This window comes from Talpa occidentalis, unplaced genomic scaffold (assembly GCF_014898055.3).
Source record: "Talpa occidentalis isolate TD23 unplaced genomic scaffold, MPIMG_talOcc4v2.1 talOcc4.16, whole genome shotgun sequence".
Lineage (NCBI taxonomy): Eukaryota > Metazoa > Chordata > Mammalia > Eulipotyphla > Talpidae > Talpa > Talpa occidentalis.
The window spans coordinates 73,903,102-73,925,954 of record NW_023601653.1 but is presented as its reverse complement, the minus strand read 5'-3'; the positions used below and the strand labels follow the sequence as shown (position 1 = coordinate 73,925,954).

The following is a 22,853-nucleotide window of genomic DNA, read 5'->3' as shown; positions in this document are numbered from 1 at the left end:
AAACATTTGATCAAGTCACTAAAATTTTGGGATAGTTTATTATATAACAGTAGATTTTTCTCCATCTATTTATGGTAAAATAAATCATATTGTAACTGTTGCTTCAATCATTTATATGTGAAGTCTATTGTTTTTATACTATATAGGGATGAAGGGTGTTCTGTTTTCTTTTAAGTTTTGGGCAGGGGTGTCCTGGGAAAGGAAGGGATGGTGAGGAGAAACATTCATAATTATGAGATATTTTATAACAAAATACACTAAGAGTCTCCCCTTTTTAGGGAATAACCCTTCAATCATTGTAAAATGTCACTTGTATAAGATTAGCATCATTTAAAAACAGTTATCTGCTGAAAGGCTAAAAGTTAAATCAGACTTTACAAGTTCAACTACCTATCTCCTTAAAGTTTATTTGAAAAAGAGGGAGGGTGATTATTTGAAGTAAATCCACATGGAATATATATCCTCAACTGCCAATAGAAATATCATTAGTAAGACTTCATTTACTATGTATTCTGGTTTTATTTCCCCCAGCAAAAAAGCTACATAATCTAAAATTTTTTTAATTTTAATTGAGTTCTACTTAAAAATTTTAAGTAATAGGAAGAAAAGGGGAAAATCTAATCTTTGAGTATACTGTTTCCAACATAAAATTCAGTTAGGGCCTGGTTTGGTCTTGTAACTTAATTTCATTAACAGCTGGGTTGTGGCATAAAAATAAAAACATTTAGACAGTATTGCAATTAATTATTACTAAAAATAAAATAGCACAATTTTCAAATAACTAATTTTCTCTGAAGAAATTAGCAAATATTTTAATGATAATTCTCCTTTCTATTTTATGATATGGAAAAAGCGGAGAAACTAACACAGCATTAACCACAGCTGACTCCACAGAAAACAAACAGGATAAAGAACCTATTCTTCCTGATTTCCTACACAAAATAAAACAGAAGACTTGAAGAACCAATCTAGAACAAAAAATAAATAAATAAAACAAAGAGACAAAAATCCCAGCCTTCTAAATTTTGTATATCAACTATCTTTCTGTCACTATTACTAAACTACATTCTTAATACCAAAACCCACAAAACTGAAAAAGCAAGCAAGGCAAAATAAACAGAAGTTATAGAAGCATAGAAGGGAATGATGATAACATCTGTGTCAGCAAATTAAACTCCAAGCTACATTATCATTTATAATCAATCAAGCAGGAAGCTGTACAATTTTAACACCGATTTTGAATGCAGCTCAGATTCAAATGCTCAATTACATTTTCCAGGTCAGTGATTTATTATAAAGATAAGAAATTTACTGTAACACAAAACTACTTTAAACCATAGGGGAGAACCCTGGGAAGGAGGAGCCCAATGCTAATCCCATTGTACAGCATGCTTGGCCATCTGCTATTGTCCCATTTCATTCTCTGAGCACAGGGCTATTTTGGTGCATGCAAATACATATACCGCCTAGAAAGCTGTAAGACGACATAGAGGCAGTGGTAGCCCAGACAGAGCCAAAAACTGTCCTGGGTATTTGACCAACAATGCAGCCATTAGTGTGCTCAGAAAACAAATTTTTAAATGAATACCTAATATGCCATAAGTAATAAACTGTTTGCCGGTACCCCTCCTTAAATATTTAAATATCATTTATATATGTAATTATAAATACCTGTGAAAAAAATAACAAAGAATGTAGATGTTCAAGACAAGAAAGGGATGAAAGCAGAGTTACCAAACCCCATTCCTGGTGGAATCAGTGTCTGAATCGAGAAACAAAGTAGGTTAAGTGTTAGAAGAATTAAGGCATCTCTCCAAAAATATCTAAAGTTCTACCTCTTTCAATATCTCACTGCAAATAAGTTTCTGAAGGAAAATCATCAAGGTCCAAGGAAAGAAAAGCTGAATTCTATTTAGTAGTTTCCTAAATAAACTAACGGTACAACAGAGATGAGTACATGCACTGAAAACTTATAAGAATTGGAAATAATTTTCCCATAGATCATGTAATATGAGCTCACACTAATAAAGAAAAGGCATTCACAGAGTTATATCAAAAATTTTTAAGAATAATATTAGAAAAAGCTTGAAAACTAAATAAAAAATGTTAGGACGTAGTAAGTACAGAAAGATGCATTAACTCCACATTTTCATCCACACTTCTCTCTTGGCTGGGATGTCTCACCTCTTCCCCATCGACCCAGCAAACTTACTTTCAGTTTTATGACCTCAGCTCCTAAAACTTCTTAGACTCCTTTCACACAAGGTCAAATATAAAACTCACAGCTTTGTGCCCACTATATACCAGTTGTATCATAACTTCTTTAACTCTCACAACTCTGAAGCTCTGCAAAGAAACCACATCTTTTGTTCTTGTATTCAGGACAGCACCTAGCATACAGCAGTAAAATTATCTGCTATGTTGAATGAAGACAGTTTGAGCAGTCTGGGTAGACGGGGAAACCCACAAGAATTTTGACTGTGCAACTATAAATGTATTTAGTAAGAGGGCAGGGAGGGAAGAGAAAAAGCAAATATACCACTGTATACAAATACATACATTGCTCAGAAAGCCAGGAAAATTTGTGGGTGGGGTAGTCATGAAAAAGCCAAAAATAGTTTGAATATATCATATCATTCACTATCCAGGTTATCATTTTAAGTATGGAATGATACAGAGTGATCTTTCTAATCAACTCAGATTTCTAAGACAGATTTCTAAGGACCTGGATGAAAAACAGAGAGGAGCAGGAGCATGCATGTAAGTAATAGAATGGCTAGATTTGTAAACAAAATAGGCTTAGTGACAACAACTAAAAAAACTCTAGAAGCAACAAAAAAGCTTTTATAATTGTTTTGATGAATATATTGACTTGATAGAGGTACAATATACTACAAAAGACTTTTCTGGGACTACTCAATATCTTATCACTTATTATGAAAGTACAAAGAATATGATCATAACTGGATTGAAGACATAAAATTGAAGGAAACGAACTAATTAATCAAATTAAGATTCAAAAAGATCCTCAAAGATTAAAATAACTGGCTGAACTTAACAATGTAAAATTTAGTACTTTCATACACACTACATCATTTAACAAAAACCCTTAGGTACCCATTATATCCTGCCCCCAGATGAACGTTAGTAAGCTTCAATAAATTGCCCAATCTTGCATTTCAGCTAGAACCAAGAACAGTATATTAGTGATATTCTAATCATCTCTTTGAATTAGATCCAAAAATTCCACTGGACAAGTCAAGAACAAAGGGAAAATTAGCTGAGACAAATAACTGCCATCAGTAAAATTATCCGGGGCACATAACAACAATGGGAGTAACAAATCTTTCACACAGGAAAATAAGATGTGGGAGTTGTCAAATAACAAGCTCCTAATATCCAAAAAGCTGCCCTGTACAAAAAGTATTAGATTCCTTCAATATGGACCCAAGTTAATCTCTACTAGCAAAAACTATCCATAGCCAAATTCAAGGCAAGAGGGTCAAAACTGTCATTATAATTAGACATAATTTACCAAAGCTGAATAATTTGCCAGAGACCTTACAGGAAAAATTGAATCAGACAACTTTATCAAATGACACATCTGTATCAGACATTGTTTCAAAATGTATAAACAAACTTCTAAAAAAAGATGGTTCTAATTTTAGGAAGACAAAATTAAGACTAAATTTCAAACAAAATACAGAAAAAATTCTTTTTCAATGAAGACCAGTGTGTATACTGTAGAGGGTTTTTTTAAGTATTTTTATTATTAATATCAAACAAAAGGAATGGGTACAGAATAAACCTTGCATGTGCCAACCATGCAAATTTAAAGTAATCTGCTTTCAGATGTTTTAAATTATATTACATAATATTTAATGTATATATCTGCATGTTGTGAAATATACAATTATATATATCATATTAATTTATATAAATATAAATTAATATACAAGCCCATTTATTTACTCATCTTAATAAGAACAATACTGACATTGTTTAAGCTGTTCACATATTCCTCCTTATCCCGGCCAGGGATATGTTCGCAAATATATTTGGTGCTGCTGAGCATGAAGTACAAGAAAGGCAAGAAACAACCTGAAAAGAGAGATCTCAATGGCCTGGATTGCAAAAAAAAAAAAAAAAAAAAAAAAAAAAAAAGTTTGGGTTTTATCCTGCTTGTAAATGGAAGTCAGCGAAGGTTTTTAAGCTGGGGAAATTATGTTTCAGAAAGACTGCCGCGGGCTGAGCACTGGGGACGCAAAGATAACTAAAATAATCTGGGCCTTCTGAAGAAGTTGCAAGTGAGAATGAGTAGAGTTCCATAAGTAGATCATATATATATATTATGGTAAGAGCTGCAGCAGTTTTCACCATCTATTCCAACAAAAGTTACAATCATGAACTGCTAAAATATACTCAGAGGAAACACAAAAGGAACGTTGACAGGTTTGACTTAGTGGTGAGAATCAGGATTACGCCCCAATCGTTACCCAGAACGCCTGCACCTTACCTTCTTCTGAAGAACGTTAACCTTTCGCTCCTTCACATCCAGCATGTCCTTGAGGTCATGGATCTCTCCAGCTTGAGTTCCCTTCTCCTCGGCCATATCCTGAATTTGTTTTGTCTTCTTATTCAGCATGGTTTCTTTCTCTTCCAAACGCAATCGAAGAGCATCCACCTAAGAACGTAAATTTTTTATAAGTGATTGAGAAGAAAGGAATGTAATGTAGATGCATACACTGTCCAAATGAAAAAATCTGACCACTGAACAACTCTTTTAAGGCCCTATTCCTATGCTACTGTTTTAATAAATATCTTGCAAACCCCCAACAGACAACTGCTACCTCCTTCTCCTCTGTTCCCACAGCACTGAATAGTTAAACTTACCACTTTTCATCTTATTACTGTACTTCTTCAGCAAAGAACCATTTTTGTTCACCTTTCTGTCCTGAATAATTCTATCTTGTTTAAAACAACACTGTAAAGTAGGGCCTCCCTGGTGGCACAGGGGTTAAAGTCTCAGCACTATCAAGCAATCTCCAGCCACTGCAACATGAGTTCAGCATTAGTTTGGCATGAGTTCAATCCCCAGCCAGGGAGCTGACCCACATGGCGTAGCAGACCTCTCCTGTCTCACCCGCTGCTCCCCTCAGCAGTGCTGAAATGATCTGCCTGTTCTGCACCCCACAGTGTCTATGATAAATCCTCTCACCCCCCTGCACTGCTGGCCTACACCCCAGTTCTTGTATGCTTAAATAAATTAAAAAGATACACACACACACACACACACACACACACACAAAACCCTGAAAAGTAGCAAATATTATCCCGGTTTTAAAGATAAGAAAAATGGCACTCAGAGGAGCTAAATAATTTACATCATATTACGAACTAGCAAGTATAAGAACTGGAACTCAAAGGCTAGCTATGACTACAAAAATTATTACCTTTTATCATACACCAAAGGATACTAACATAAAAGGAACAAAGATGATACATAGAAAGAGATACCTTTCCCCTGAACATGTCAAAGGAGTCAGAAAAAGTTTCTCAAAGAAGTATTTTCTGAATTGATTTTGAATGATGACTAGAACTTCAACAGATATAAAAGGAAGGGCAGGGGAAATGTCACACATTTTAGAGAGAGAAAATAAAATATTTTAAAACCGGAAAAGCATGGTATGTTTGCAAATACATTTATTGCTGCTGAACATGAAGTAGAAGAAGGAGGCAAGAAACAATCTGAAAAGAGAGATCTCAAAGGCCTTGATAGCAAAAAATATAGCGCTTGGGTTTTATTCTGCTTGTAAAGGAAAGTTAGTGAAGGTTTTTAAACTGGGGAAATTATGTTTCAGAAAGATTGCCACGGGCTGAGCACTGGGGACACAAAGATAACTAAGATAATCTGGGCCTTTTGAAGAAGTTACAAGTGAATGAGAAGAGTTCCTTAAGTAGATCACAAATATATTATGGTAAGAGCTGCTGCAAAGGTACAGAGAGAACTGTGTACAGAAGATAAATGTTTAACTCAACATAACACCAAAATCAAGGTGCTAACAGTGCAATGCTCTCTTTGAGGGCTCTAAGGAAGAATCCTTCCAGGTTCTTGCTAGCTCTTGGTGGCTCTTGGTAATTCTTGACTTAAAATGCATCACTCCAATCTCCCCACCCATCTTTAAATGATCTGCTTCTCTATGTCTCTGCGTGCTGTCTTTTCTTATAAGGATGCGAGTCACTGGATTTAGGGCCAGCTCCAATTAGATTCAATGAAGTATCTAATCTCAATCCTTAACTAATTATATCTGCAAAGACCCCATTTCCAAACACCATCATGTTCTGAGGTTCCAGGTAGGTATATATTCATAAAGAATACCACTTAACCCACTACACATCTACAAAACACTCCAAAAATGCTGGATGAAGTACAACTTCTTTTTAAGTTCACAGAGGAGCATGCACACACATGTATGAATGCACACGTGCACACACACATCATCACTAACTGTTGAAAACAGATCAGAAGCTCAAGGAGGTAAACTAATAACAGAAGTCATGTCTGTCCCCCTACTTTTTTTTTTTACTTATTTCTGTGACCTAAAGGACTGAGTTTTAAAGATGCCTTCACAGATAGAAAACTTGATATCAGGGCAATGCAAAGTAAAGCTGAACTGCACAAAATCCCAAACTTCTTTTGGACAACTGCTCTGGTATTGCAAGAGCCTCATGTATCTGAATGGTCCCTTATACCAACTGCTTTTAAATTCTTTGGTTTCAAGATTCCTTGATACTATTAAAAGTTATCGAAGGCCCCAGAGACACTTTGTTTATGTGAGTCATACCTAACAATATTTACCAAATTCAAAATTAAAACATTTTTTAAAAGTACCTATTCATTTAAAACAAATCTATTATATAAATAACATTTTATTTAAAAAAAACTATATCCCCCAAAATAGTGAAAACAATATCAGTTTTAATTTTTACAAATCTCTTCAATATCTGGCTTATAAGTACATTTCAAATATATGCCATTTATTTTATGTCAATAAATCTGTTGTTGAAGTAAAATTAGAAAACAAAGTTTTGGGACTGAAATAACCAATGGACCTTTGCGATTGAAATGGGAGCGTAACTACAGACCAAAATATGTAGGGACCCATACATATATAAAACAGTGGCAATAATGAATCAGTGAGAAAAAGATGGCATATTCAATAAATTGTTGTTAGACAACCAGATACTCATAGTGAAGAGGAGGGAAGATCCCTACTGCATATCATACACAGAAATGAATCCTGGATGAATTAAAGATCTATTTATGAAAAGCAAATCTTTAGAAAAGAAGTATTAGAAAATAAAACACTGAGGCATGGAAGAATTTTTATTTTTAAAAAGACTCACAAAGGATACATCATAAAGAAAAAATAGTGGTAAGTACAAGTATGTTAACATTTAGAAATTCGGCACATCATAATAGCATTTTAAGGTGTTTGTTTTATAATTTCAATCTATATATTTTTATGTACCTAAAAAATTGCTTAATAAAAATAATACTAAAAAAGCTGGAAGCACATTTATACTTTCTTTTTAAAAATATGAATAGGCCCTCCCTGGTGGTGCAGGGGTTAAAGTCTCAGCACTATCAAGCGATCTTCAGCCACTGTGGCAAAAGTTCAATTCCTTGGCTAGGAAGCTAACCCACATGGCACAGCAGACCTCTCTTGTCTTGCCTGTTGCTCCCCTCAGCAGTGTATTTTAGTAGATCCACCTGTTCTGTTGCCCTCTCTGTCTCCAGTGAATCTACTTATCCTCTGCCGCTAGGCCTACACTCCAGTTCTTGTATGCATAAATAAATAAAAATAAATCTTTAAAAATAAACAAAAATATGAATGTTCTGTGACTGGCAAAATTAAATATGACTCAATTTAAAAATTGGGTCAATATACTGCTCAATATAATAAAATATGCAATAAGGTATATTTTTTTATTTGAGCCATTTCACCCATTTCTTCCACATTCCAATCCCCACCCTCTGGCAACCACGAATCTGTTCTCTGTATCTGTGAGCTTATTTGTCAGCTTAGTGTTTTCTTGTGGGTTTTTTTTTTTTTTTTAAGATTCCATATATAAAAGCAATGGTACAGTGTTTGTCTTTCTCTAGCTCACTTATTTCACTTAACATAATGCCCTCGAGGTGTATCCATGTCACAGCAAATGGCAAGATTTAGTTCTCTTTTTATATGTGAATGATATGTCTGTGTATGTGGTAATTTCTTGAACCCAGTCATCAATCAGAATATTTAGGTTATTTCCATGTCTTGCCTACAGTAAATGATGCGGCAATGAATATAGGGGTGCATATACCTTTTCAAGTTAGTGTTATTTTTTTTTTTTGATAAATACCTCAAAGTGGGGCCTCCCTGGTGGCACAAGGGGTTGAATACCGCGCTGTGGGGCAATCCATGGCCACTGCAGCGTGAGCTCAATCCCCGGCCGGCCGGGGAGCAACCCATATGCACGGCAGACCTCTCCGGACTCGCCCGCTGCTCCCCTCAGCAGTGTACTTCAGTCAGTCTGCCTGATCTGTTTCCCACTCTGTCTCTGGTGAATCCTCTCCCCACCCCACATCTCTGGCCTATACCCCAGCTCTTGTGTGTATAGATAGATAAAATCTTTAAAAAAAAAAAAAAAAAACCTAAAAGTGGAATTCCAAGATCATAGTTGTATTTTTAATTTTTTAAATGAAATTCCACATTTTCCTATAGTGGCTGCACCAATTCACATTCCCGTCAACTGTGCATGAGGGTTCCCTTTTCTCCACACCCTCTCCAACACTTTTAACTTCTGCATCTCAATAGATGCAATAAAAGCATTTCAGAAAATTCATCTATTTATGATATAAACTCTCAACAAGTGGATGTAGAAGAAACATTGTTCAATATAATAAAGGCCATATATGACAAGCCCACAGCTAACATCATGCTCAACGGTAAAAAGTTGAAAGCTTTTCCCCTAACATCAGGAACAGGTCAAGGATGCCCACTCTCTCTTCACTTCTATTCAACATACTATGGGGTGTCCAAGCCAGAGTAATTAGACAAGAAAAAGAATAAAAGACATCCATATTGGAAAGGAACAAGTAAAACTCTCACTATTTACAAATGACATTGACATACCTATATTTTAAAAACATAAACTTCATCAAAACCATTAGATCTAATCAACTAATAAAGCTGCATGATACAAAATCAATATGCAAAAATCTGTTGTGTTTCTATACACTAATAATGAACTATCAGAAGGAGAAAACAATCCCACTTACAACTGCATCAAAAATAATTATTTAGGAATAAATTTAACCAAAGATGTAAAAATAGGTCTTTCATTAAAAACTACAAGGCCCAACACTGATCTTTTTCCTTGTCCCTAAGAACATTTCTTTTTTCTTTCTTTTTCAGGAAACTTTCAACTAGGCTATTTTGATAAATGTCAAGTTCACATTTCATATATTATTTAAAGGAAAAACTTTTAGATCTTTGTTTTCTTTCATTAACTATTTATAATTTTCAGCACATGTAGGTCCTTTACATGTTTTGTTAGATTTATATCTAGCTAGTTAATTTTGGGGGGGCAGTTAGTTATACATGATCAAAGATTTTGAAAAATGAAGTTCATTTACACTGATTTAAAAAAAGTGTATTACTGACCAAAAGTAGAACTATATAATTGTTAAGCCCAGTTTTGGTGCCTGAATTCAACACTAAAACCTCAGAGCAAGAGTTGATATCTCAGGCAAAACAAAGATGAATTACATGATTGCCACTGAGATTCCTTCCAAACTACAAGATGGCAAAACCTTTTAAGTTACCCTTGGTTTGCCTTCATTTTACCTATTAATAGAAACACTCTATCGAGCACAGAAGAAAAACATCCAGAAAAGTCACACCATACTAAATACTGAGTCAATCAGCAGAGAAGGCCCACCACCACAGAGCAGGGACCTTTGCAGAACATGAAATTTAACAACCAGCACGCTCAAGATGCCAAAGAACCCACTGACCCCTAACCACTTGGCACCAAGGCTCAGCTCAAGCCAGCCTGCGTGGCTACTAATCCTATTTGACGTATCAGATTTGGTTCCTATTAGCTGACTCCATTACAGGGCATCAGTCACGGTGAGTCAAGAGGGCACTTACTGACCCTTCTGCACAGTAAAAAAGGCCAACATCTTAGAAAGCAGAAATGTCAGAAAATTTTAAAATAGATAAATCACTTACTAAATCATTTACACTTAATTTCTACACTCTAATTTGTATTTAATATACACCCCATCTCTAATATGTCTAACCAAAGACCACAAGTGCAACACAGCAACTTGAAGGCAAAAATTACAGGCAAAAAAAGCACATTTAAAACTACGAATAAGTCTTAATAAGACTTATCAATAATAATTAATAACCCTAATTTTCTTCTCACCCAGTTCTCAGCATTAATTTCAGAAACATGACAGGCTTTCCCTCTGTGGATCAGAAATCATAATAGCAGGAAAATATCCCTCATCTATGTGCTTCTCACTCTGATGGCACCAATGTCTCACAGAATAGTGACGGCTTCTTCACCATAAAGAGCCCTGCTTCATTTTTACTCAGTTAGGTGACACAGGAATGTGCCAGTTCAAACCAGTCATTAATACCTGCATGCCATGTCGGATATAAGACGCACAAGGAAGTGGTAACTGAAAGGTAAAGAACGAAAACTCATTATAAACATGCAGATCTTTGGTGTGAATGTTGTTAGAAATGCAGGCTTTGATACAAAAAATAATTGAGATCACAAACATTAAGCACAGAAATGCCCATACTATAATTATTAAATGATATTTTCTTTACTTCTCATTCAATTCAAATCACCTGTGTATACTTTTCTTGCAATGCAGAATTTGGATGTGCTGGTTTGGAGATCTGAGATAAAAACAACCACAAAAACCACTTTGCTATTACTAGATTAATTGCTATGAATTCTACACTGATCTTTTGGTTTGGAGTGAACTAGATTCACAGTATAATTTTGCATGAGGTCCATATTTTGCAAACCACAAAAAACACAGTCAGGAAAGTGAGAGACTAGCAGGACACACAGTCATCACCCCAACACTGTTTCTGGCAGTAGGAACAAGACCTTGTTTATTCACATCAACTGAGCTGCAGGAACAGCACCCTCCTAGTTTGCCAAGCATCAAGGTCTGTGGCAAGTAGGTTATGCCAACTTCAACAAAAACAGAAGGTTTTTCTCTCTACAAGATTTTCTTTACCAATGAACAGAAACAGAAAAACGACTCCCTTGCTGTTCTGGCCTCTCATTTCTGATCACAAAACTATTCATTATCTCTGCCTACCTTAACCTTACTTGTTCTACATCAACATACAGATCTCTCTAAATGCACATTCTCAGTTAACACTGAAGTATATGGAAACAATAGTTGCTTCCTATAAACCTATTTATTCCTCTGTTGCCTGTACCAATATGACTCCCTTCAATTTTCTTCACTGGCTTCTCTGTCCTTCCCCAGTCTTTGTATCTCACTTTAAACAACTTTCCCTAAAGAAACCAACTCAGTTCTAAGCCTTTAACCCACTAACTCCATGACAGCTTTCAAGTTTTTATTCTTAGTTCAAACCCATTCTAAAAACCTGAGATTCTAACAAAGCCTTTTACTTAGACAATCCACTGAATATTTAATTTACAAAAAGATTTCCTTTTTTCAAAAAATGTTTTCTTTTAAAGGAGTTTCACCCTGCTCATGGATTGGAAGAATTAACATTATCAAAATGGCGATGCTACCAAAAGCAATTTACAGATTCAATGCTATTCCAATAAAAATTTCAATAACATTCTTCAAAGAAATAGAACAATTATTGATTAAATTCATATAGAATCACCAAAAACCCCAAATAGCCAAAGCTCTCCAGAAAAAAAAAAGCGGGGGGGAATGGAGGCATCACATGCCCAGACTTCAGACTATACTACAAAGCCATAATCATCAAAACTGCACGGTATTAGAACAAGAAGAGACACACCGACCAATGGAACTGAATAGAAAATCCAAAAATAAACCCACAGATTTATGGTCAACTGATATTTGATAAAGGAGCAAAGAATATGCACTGGAGCAAAGAAAGTTTGTTCAATAAATGGTGCTGGGTCACTACATGCAAAAGAATGAAACTTGACTACTACCTCACACCATGCACAAAAACCAACTCAAAATGGATTAAAGAACTAGACATAAGACCGGAACCACAAAATATATAGAAGGAAATATAGGCAAAACACTACATGACATGCACCTCAAAGACATCTTTACAGACACATCACCCAAAGCAGTGATAGTGAAGGCAAAGATAAACAGCTGGGACTACATCAAATTAAAGAGCTTCTGCACAGCAAAAGAGACAATAACAAAAACAAAGAGAAACCCCACAAACTGGGAGAACATTTTTGCACACAACACTTATAATAAAGGACTGATCACAAAAATCTACAAAGAGCTGATGAGACTCAACAACAACAAAGAAAATAATCCAGTCAAAAAATGGGCAGAAGAACTAAAAAGAAACTTCTCCAAAGAGGAAATGCAAATGGCCAACAGGCATATGAAAAAATGTTCAACATCACTTGTAATCAGGGAAATGCAAATCAAAACTACCATGAGATACCATCTTACACCAGTGAGAATGGCACATATTAAAAAACTAGCAACAACAAATGTTGGCGAGGTTGTGGAGAAAAAGGAACTCTCCTGCACTGCTGGTGGGAGTGCAAACTGGTCCAACCACTATGGAGAGCTGTGTGGAGATTTCTTGACCTACTAAACATAGAGCTTCCATATGATCCAACAACTCCACTCCTAGGTATTTACCCAAATGACACAGAAACAGTAATTCCAAAGGGCACCTGCACCCCTATGTTTATAACAGCACTGTTTACAATAGCTAAGCTTTGGAAACAACCCAAATGCCCAAAAACAGATGACTGGATCAAGAAGATGTGGTACATATACACCATGGAATATTACTCAGCAATCAAAAAAGATAAACACATGCAGTTTGCAGCAACATGGATGGAGCTGAAAGGGATCATGCTCAGCGAAATAAGTCAGAAAGAAAAAGAAAAATACCGGATGGTCTCACTCATAGCAGGAATTTAGAAAACCTAAATAAGGGACCAGGAAAAAGACTAATTAATACAAAGTAAAAATCAAAATCAACAAGCAACTATAAACCAGAGACACACTATGTGGGGGAGAAGTGGGGAGAGGAAGGATTAGGGTTAAAATAAGGGGGGGTGCAATTGTATGGGGAACATAACCAAAATGAAAATGCATACATTGTGCAAAAATGAAAAATGATGTAAGAATTATATAAAATAAAATATTTTAAAAAAGGAGCTTTAAAGTTCACCTTTAATGTTCAAATATTAATGTAAGTTAAAACCAAGTGGTGGGTATCATACTACTTTCTGCATTTTTCCTGTATTTGGCAGTATTTCATAAAGTTTTTAATAAAATAATCTAATAATCTCATTTAAAACTGATTTTAAAGATGAGGAAATCAAAGTTCAAATTAAATGACTTGCTCAAGAGCACTAAATCCAATTCCTATTACCCATTGTTCCCATCTAACAAGGTGGCTGAATGAATGGCACTGGGCTGCAGGGTTGACAACATACACAAATAAACCTTTTTAAAAGACTATTTCAACAAATGGAATTGAGTTCTTTTTTTTTTTTTTTAAAGATTTATTTATTTATTCATACAAGCACTGGGTGCAGTCAGAAGCACAGGAGGGTGACAGAATTCACCAAAGCCAGAGTGGGGAACAGAACAGGCAGACAGACAAAGTACACTGCTGAGGGGAGCAGCGGGCGGCAGGAGAGGTCTGTGCGCCATCTGGGACCCTTGCCCGGCAGCCGGGGATCGAACCGGCGCTGCAGAGGCTGCGGGCAACTTCGCAACCCAGCGCTCAACTGCTGCGCCACCAGGGAGGCCTGAATTGAGTTCTTTTTGAAGCTAAAGAGCTCAAAGAAACATCAGAAAGGGCAGGGGTAGAGAAACGCCATTCCACACCACGGAGTTTATTTGTACTTTACCCAAAAGGGTAGTGGGGAGGGCAGCACGGCAAATTTATAATTAAAAAAAAAATCAGTGTTGATATCATATCTACACATTTTCCCTTAAAAATTCACAGCAGGGCCTCCTTGGTGGCACAAGGGGTTAAGACGCAACTTATGAAGCTATCCGCGGCCACTGCAACATGAGTTTGAACTCTGGCCAGGGAGCTACCCACACGGCGCAGCAGACCGCTCCTGACTCACCTGCTGTTCCCCTCAGCAGTGTATTTCAGTCAGTCTGCCTGTTCTGTTCCCCACTCTGTCTCTGGTGAATCCTGTCACATACACACACCCCTCCTGCACCTCTGGCCTGTACCCCAGCTCTTAAATGCATAAATAAATAAATCTGAAAAAAAAAAATTCACAGCAGACAAAGAAGACATGGTAACATCTATACAAAATGTACTGTAATAAGCTCTATTCAGCTATGATGCAGCCTTGGTCTCTGCAAATCCGATAAAGCAAGACAGTCAGCCAACCTTCTTCTACCTTGACCCGTCTAAGCCAATACTTCTGTAACACTTCCTCATTGTAGTATCAGAATTAAGCTCAACTAAGCCTATAGCCCTCTCTATGTGAAAACTCTTAGAATCACAAAAAAGCAGAGAATTGCTGCACCAGAAGTACACTAAAGGTCACTTGATTCAATCTCTAAAGCCTGTGTCTCTACATCACTTTTCAAGCAGGCATCTCTAGTATTTGAATACTTCAGTAAAGACTAGGGACAAGATTCTTCTCTAACTTATCCCAGATAATCCACTGAATATTTAATTTACAAAGAGATTTCCTTTAAATAAAAAAAAAAAAGGAAATCTCGAGGCTACCCTTACTCTGCTTTTAACAGATACAGAAAAAAAGTTCTTTCATATCTTGAAGTAAAAGGAAAAATGTTTTCTGTAGGTTTAGCCATTGACCTAAGTTTAACCTCTTAGAGCTTCTTCCACAGAAAAGCTACTCAAATACCAGGAGACGACTGCATGCTCCTAAGACGATTTTTCCCCAAGCTACTCTTCAACTCCTCCTTATAATGTCATGCATTCAGACTCTCTGCATCTAAATGTTCTTAAATGTGTCTGTGTCCTTAAACCACAGTACCCAATATTCAGTATTTCAGATGTGATCAGCTCCTCCTTGTTTCTAGAAATTACTTAAACAACGTAAGATTGCATTTTTGATTTGGGGGAAGTTTTCTGACAGCCACTGTACAGATACTGAAGGATTATTTAAGTAGACTATTTTGCTTTTTATTTTTTAATGGGGCCTTTTTTTCTTTTTTGGCTAGCTTTTAGCTGGAGAAAGATGGGAAAAAATAAGATCTTTATAGTCATCCTATCAAATTTTAACCTGCTTGACTTAGCTCATCACTGCTCCCCTAAAGATCTTGTGGAATGCTGAATTTCTCATTTAACATGTCTGTTACCCCACTCTCCCCATACTTTTCCCATCCATAATTCATTAACAAAAATATCTAACAAGGAAGAGTTAAGAGAGCTGTAAGACACTGCCAGAAACTTATATACAGGTTAATATAACATCATTGAAAGCCATCTTTTGGGAAAAGTCATTCTATAGTAATAAAGAAATCTAATTATTATCTTATCAGATTAGATTTTCCATCTTATTTACAGTGCCTTGCCACTGTCTTGAGGAGCTATAGATTCCCATCTCCCATATATTCCCGATCTTCCAGTCTGGAAATCATACAAAGAAAAATATAAAATTAGTATAAGATGACCTGGTTTTCATGTTGGCTTTTAAGGATCACTGTTTCCACTTTAAGGTCCTCACAACAACAGTCTACTCTAAAATTGCTCTTAGTGCTATCCATTCCTTATCATCAGGCAACTGCAACTCAAAAACACAAGATACCACCTCACATCTGTAAGAATGGCCCCTATCAAAAAATCCAGACGAGTATTGGAGAGGATGCGGAAAAACAAGAACCCGTATACAATGTTGGTGAGAATGTGGACTGGTCCAGCTCCTCCCTTTAAGTTCTTTCTCTGAAAGGGTACAACCTGACTGAATAAACCACAAATGATTTTAGAATTTTAGTTTTAAAGTCATTATTGTTGTTACGCCTGTGCCAAACTCTTCTTGCCTAACCCACATCATTACTACGAGAATCAAATAAAAGAACAGATAGCAAATCAAATCCAAGAGCTTCTAAATTGTAAGGCATTTTTAAATGTTTTAATCCATTGATACTTAGTATTTCCCTCCAAATTTAGGTGAGAGCTGCATAATTAAACATCTAGTCTAGCTACAACAGTCTCAGGAAATTGGTATTATTACCCTCATTTACAGATAAGGAAGTGAGAAATTAAAGAGGTAAAAAGAAGGGCCTCCCCGGTGACGCAGCGGTTGAGCGCTGGGTTGCGAAGCTGCCCGCGGCCTCTGCAGCGCCGGTTCGATCCCCGGCTGTTCCCCGGCCACTGGAGGAGGGTCCCACATGGCGCACAGACCTCTCCTGCCGCCCGCTGCTCCCCTCAGCAGTGTACTTCATCAGTCTGCCTGCTCTGCTCTCCCCTCTGGCTCTGGTGAATTCTCTCACCCTCCCGCGCTTCTGACTGTACCCAGTGCTTGCATAAATAAATAAAAATAAATCTTTAAAAAAAAAAAAATCTTTAAAAAAAAAAAAGAGGTAAAAAGAAGAGAGTTGCATTTCAAGTCTAGATTTGATTCCAAAGCCAACATTATTAACTGCTGTTATGAAATTCAGATCTATAAAGGCCAATAGATTATAAAATATGTTTATAATCTAGGAGTGATTCCAGAGATACTATATATTACATACACTGTTTATAGGGCCTCATTCCCTGGACTCTGAACAAAAAGTCAGGTATTTTCCCTTATCCCTTCTTTCCTTAAAGAATTTCGGAATTAAAAAAAATAAATTCCTCAGTCCATGTTCCTTTAAATATGTGCTTAATTTAGTGATTTGAGGGTTAATCAAAGTCTGATAGAGGAAGACAAGCTCAAGTAGGGCAAATTATAGAAAAATCTGTGAGAACTTTCAAAAAGCTGGTCCAAACTGCCTTTTTTGGGGTTATAAAATGAGAAAGTTTCTTTGGAAAAAGTTACCTTTGTCAAGTGTCACCAGAATGATTTAAGAAAAACTGTAAATGCTAGTAAGCATGTTATAGTCATATAATCATCACAAATTCAAAAAGAAGTTAGCTTTTATACCAATCAAGCTTTTAGGATGAGATGGTTATATTTGAACAGTTGTCCTATTAAGGTATAGGGGTAATCACTGAAACTCAGTTGCTCCCACAATGGCTAAAAACAAATATAAAAACCATTCAAGAATGAACACAAATGCAGTCCTTATTCTCTATTGTAGAGAAACCAATCACAAGCCCATCTGTGTGAGACATAGCTAATAAGAACATTATTTGAGAGGGATACAAAGAGAAAGATGGATTGCCAAGGGGGAAAAAGTCATTTATTAGACTGTGACAAGCTTTTAAATGTTTGTGTTATCATTAACCAACTGCCTGGTTCTCTGGTTTGCACACCTGCCACCTCCATCCAAAGCTCACAGTAGCAAACTTGAAAGTAGGATCACCTCTAAGACAATAGCACCCTCTTCTGACCTTTCTGTAGTACTGCAGGCAACCACTTACTGAAGTGGAAAACTCTAATAAAGCCATAAATTAGTAACTTTGTAGGTTAACATTTTTCAGCTCATTTAATATTTTTAATTCCCTGAATAAACCTAAATTCAACTTAATAAATGTATGAAAGATCAGTCTTTCAAATAATAAAAGGAAAACCAACTATGGTCTCACAACATTTTAACAGTCTACATATATTAGTGGATCTTATAACAAGAACTATAATAACACAAAAACCTGACTGTGAGCCAGGCACTAGATATAAATCAACCCGTTTAATCCTATCAACCACCTTAGGAGATAAGGACTCATTATCATCTTTATCTTACAGATGTGGAAAGTAAGGCATGACGAAAAATAACATTCCCAGGATTATGCACCTGGTAGTAAGTTTAACTTCAGTAACCAATAAGGCCAGGCCTTTATGAGGCTGTGTGCAACAGAATGAAGGTGATGTCATAATAAAATGAAACATGATTAAAATAGAAAAAGTGAAAGTTGTACGGAAAATTGCAAATATACCTAAATTGCAAATACAACCCATTTTAAGCAAAGTTTCTTTACCTAAAGAAAACACAACGTCACATCCTAGTTTGGGTCATTTCCCCATCCCTCCTCACTTGAAGATTCTTACTTTTGGAGCTATGATATTTCCATGTGTTGTCTTTACTCCCCCACTCCTTCTATCCATCATACCTGATTCAAGATCAAGCTGCTATTTTCAGCCAGATCCTTTCACCAACAAAAACACACATTAATTCCCTATTTCACTGAGACCTTTAAAAAATATTAAGACAATAAACTAAAAGAGAAGACAATAAATCCAAATAATATCATGACTTTGACTGCAAACACGACACGTCCATACTGATCTACCTTGACTTTATTTATCTAGGACTATTTTAGCACATGGTCCTGCCTGAAATCAGGACAGATAAGTGCACCAAGATTTCTAAAAATACTAACTTTATTTTCAAACAGAACATGAAGATATATATATATACATACAGATTATTCTAATAGTCCATAGTTCAAAATGCAATCTCTCTAGAACATATCTAGATTCCAGTTTGCCTACTTAAAGCTATTCAGAATGTCAAAAATTAAGAACACCTGATACAAAAGCTTCATTCAGATTTCCTTTTTACAACTATCTTTTCATTTCACAATATTAGCTTAGACTTAGTGAAAGTGTAAAGTACTAGAAACACATATAAACTGCACCAACTTTAATTTGTCAGATCTAAGAGCAAAATGAAACAAGAATGCTACATTTTCGTATAGTAACTGATGACACTGCTAAAGAATTAACCTTATCTCCCAAATAGAAACATAACAAAAACATCACAGGTAACACATATGAAAAGGTGCCAAGGAACCAAGTTCCCACAAATCCCAGAATTCTCTTACCTCCGTCTGTAGGATGGCAGCCCTTTGCTCCTTAGCAGTCAAGGACTCCTTCAGCACTTCGATGTGTTGCTTACTGTCTGAGAACTGGTTCGTGAGTGTTTCTAGCTTTGTCTGTAGGGCGAGTAGTTCTGTGTCCTTTCTAGATAGCTCCTGCTTCACCTGACCAATCTAGAGAAGAAAACAAAACACTGTAAGGTAAAAAGAAATGAAAAAACTGCCTCTCACCTGGATCTCTGACAGATCTGAGTGACAAAATAGGAAAGTAAATGCAAGCTGAATTTTGTAACAGGACATACGTCATTTTTTTTCACCACCTAATCTTGGTTAACAACATCCCAAACCAAAAAAAAAAAAAATCACAACTTATTCAGCAAATAGGGAAATTTCAACTTTTTTTTCACTTATTGTGTCTCCTCAACATTCTCTGGAATCCCTTAGAAAAACAGAGAAAAATCTCAATTCCTTTCGATGCCTATAACAAAAAGCATCTGAAAACCAATATGCTAATAAAATATCTTTTCATTTTATTAAGTCAATCCTCTTCACAACATAAAGCAGAATTAATGTAGATGTAACAAGGCAAAAAAGAAATCTCCCAATATTGCTACTGAAAGTTAAATTCATCCCTTCTCAGCTTTTTGGCTAAGATCAACTGCAAAAGCTGCAGCTACTATATTTTTTGTTATTTTCACTAAACTTTTTTTATTTCTAAACAGAAGTCTTTACAAAATACTTATCTCAAAAAGTTACTTTTCATGTTATGTTATAAACATGGACTTTTTAAAAATTTTATAATTTTAATAAGTTAGGGGTATTCAACTAAAAAATGATTCCATCTACAAAGTTATGTCATGTCATAGCAGTTAAATGGATAACAGTTTATGACCTAAATAAAGTTCTGTAAAAATCAACATATTTTGAATTTGAACTACTCCAAGAATATTCCAAAAATCAACAGATGCCATTCATTCTTCCATAGATTTCTCATCTTAATTTAGAGTATTTTTTATTTCAAACACCTCCTTTATATTTTTATTATGTTTCTTAAAATTCTTTTAAGGAGTATTCTCAGTATAAATGCAAGCCAAGTAAGCAAAATTCAGATCTGTTTTTATGTTACATTTACTGGCTAACAAAGGTAAATTAATTACTGAGAAAATAAACTTGACAAGAAGTCAGTATTTTTAGTAGTAACTGATGAAAGGAAAAACACTTTTTATTAATTTTTAAACAAAATCTATCAAAAGCATTTTGATTATAATAATCTTAGTTATAAGGGACAATGCTTTTTAAAAAAAAAAAAAGATTTTATTTATTTTTACCCAAGAACTGGGGTACAGGTCAGAGGCGCGGGAGGGTGAAAGGATTCACCAGAGAAAGAGCGGGGAGCAGAACAGGCAGATGGACGGAAATACAGTGCTGAGGGGAGCAGTGGGTGAGACAGGAGAGATCTGTCATGCCATGTGGGTATCTCCCTGGCCGGCCGGGAATCAAACCCACGCTGCAGAGGCTGCAGACAGCTTTACAGTGCTGAGCTCAACCCGCTGCTCCACCCGGAAGGCCCTGAGGGACAAGGCTTTTAAGAACAATTTCCCGTAGCTGCTATTTCCAGCCAGTAATACAGACATATACCCATGAGTTACCACATAGAGAGGGTGCAGCATCTTTCATGAGATCCTTTTACCAACAAAAACACACATTAATATTATCCATCCCTAACATGCAGATTGCACTAAAAACCTACTTGTATGAATATCAGGAAAATATTCAGAGTGTTATCACTTTGTCAGCTACAGACCTATGTCTTAAAGATTACTCAATTTCCTACCTACCGCTAATCACTTGATCAAAAATAAATATTAAGTCTGTTTCCCCATCTTCTATACTATTAAATAAGTTTCAAATAGTTTTATATTAACCATAAGAACTGAGAAAGGAAAAAATATTCTAAATAGAAAGTAGCTGAGAAGCACAAATTTTCCCTTGAAGTAGGAGGGCACAACTTTCTTGCCAAACACACCCAAGGATAAGTGTGACTCTAAGTAATTACTTTACCTCTCTAAGTTTTTGATTTACTAGCCAAGTAACATGGAAAAAAGTAAACTAATGCTACTGTACTGTTTAAAAGATTAAATAAAATAATTTATGGCATCTATTTGTCTTGTTGCTTGACACATCAAAGAAACGAATCATGGTTAAGAAAAAAAAGTTACAGATCAACATTATTCTCTAGACAATAATGTACAGTTACCATAAACCAAATTAGACTCTCTCAGACAAAATATAAACCCTCTATACCATCCATATATACTATATACACTATATTCTATCTATAAGAGATCCCTAACTAGCAAACACACCAAATTAGCACAAGTTTGGCTTTTTTTAAGCGGCATTCCAGTTGTATCCCACAATTATTTTCAGAGGCACTTTTTTCTGACACTTGTGTGATAAATGTGTGCACAGCCTAGAAAAAGGCAAGAGTGAAAAGCTTACCAGTACAGGTTCTGGAACCAGACCACTGACATAAAAATCAAGCGCTACTTTGACTCGTTATAAAATACTTACACAGTGTGATTTTTAAGTGATGATTTTTAAGTGTTAGCTATTTTGTTTTTATTATGTTCTGAAATGGAATTTTAAGTTCTTTAGGTAGAAGACTGAACTAGATTTAAAGACTTTAAGTTCCATGCTAACCCTAACTTACTAGATAACTCTAAATAAGCTAAACACTTTTTAAACATCTGCTCTAAACAAACTAACATTTTGCAAAACCATCAAAAGGAGACTCAAAGATAATGCCTACACATGAACGTAAGGCACTCAAGATTTTCAAATTCAAATAATCACTAGGTGATGGACCCAGACTAATACCTGAGATTCTTGAACCTAAAAGAAAAAGATACCACCGTACATTAGAAGTCAACAAATGTCTAGTAACAGGAAAAGAACTGAGGAAAAACAAGCTTTGAAGGACCATCCATACATTGACAAAAGCAACAATATAGACCAGATAAAGGGTTTCCAGAACAGGTGAGGGCTCATTGCACACGAGTGATAGGAGTCGGTTAAAGAGCAGAGCAGGCTGGTTAGTGCTAGCATTGGGCAAAGCTGCCATCCACAAAGAACGAAAGTGTAAGCCACCCAGAAGCCAGAACTAGCAGGGTCCCACTGTGGCATCACTGCCCACGGAGAGTAAATCTTACGGCAGAGACCTCAGCCTGGAGACCAGCCGCTCTCTTTTTCAGCTCCTCCCCTTGAGCCTCTTTCGAACTTAGTTCCTCCTTCAGTTGCTCTACCTGTCACGACATTGTTATTCTTTTTCACTTATGTGTCAATTTTGGTCCTGGTTATCTGCTTTTGAGCCAGAGCAGTAACTGGAAATAACAATAATTTACATAACAATCATCAAATCTGTGCATCTAATTCCCTTTTCAATGGATCCTACATGTTTTTTTCTATTTCACATGGTTTCCTAAATGAACTGAAATGTATTACCAGCAAGTGGGAAGCAGAGATCATCGTGGAGAAAACTCTGTTCTCAAATTAGGGTGAAAAATCCAAACTGTTATGGTTAGTTTGATATCTGAATTTTTAAGTTCTAAAATTTATAGAAAATTGACAGTAGTCATTGATAACTAGAAAACT

General features: G+C 35.9%; 1 protein-coding gene across 7 annotated transcripts in view; it reads right to left on the bottom strand.

Annotated features, from left to right (window-relative positions):
* ERC1 (ELKS/RAB6-interacting/CAST family member 1) overlaps positions 1-22,853 on the bottom strand; it is a 302,352-nt gene that overhangs the window by 202,836 nt on the left and 76,663 nt on the right. For 5 of the 7 annotated variants that reach the window (XR_008552294.1, XM_037514597.2, XM_054696560.1 and 2 more), the window contains exons 6-8: positions 22,421-22,504; positions 19,206-19,373; positions 4,517-4,684 (exon numbers count right to left, since the gene is read on the bottom strand). Coding sequence is in view for 6 of the 7 variants with exons in the window: in XM_037514597.2 (XP_037370494.1) it covers positions 4,517-4,684; positions 19,206-19,373; positions 22,421-22,504 (420 nt within the window). In the remaining variant the exon portion in view is untranslated. The remainder of the gene's footprint in view (positions 1-4,516; positions 4,685-19,205; positions 19,374-22,420; positions 22,505-22,853) is intronic. The other 2 variants (XM_037514599.2, XM_054696563.1) reach the window with 1 other exon arrangement.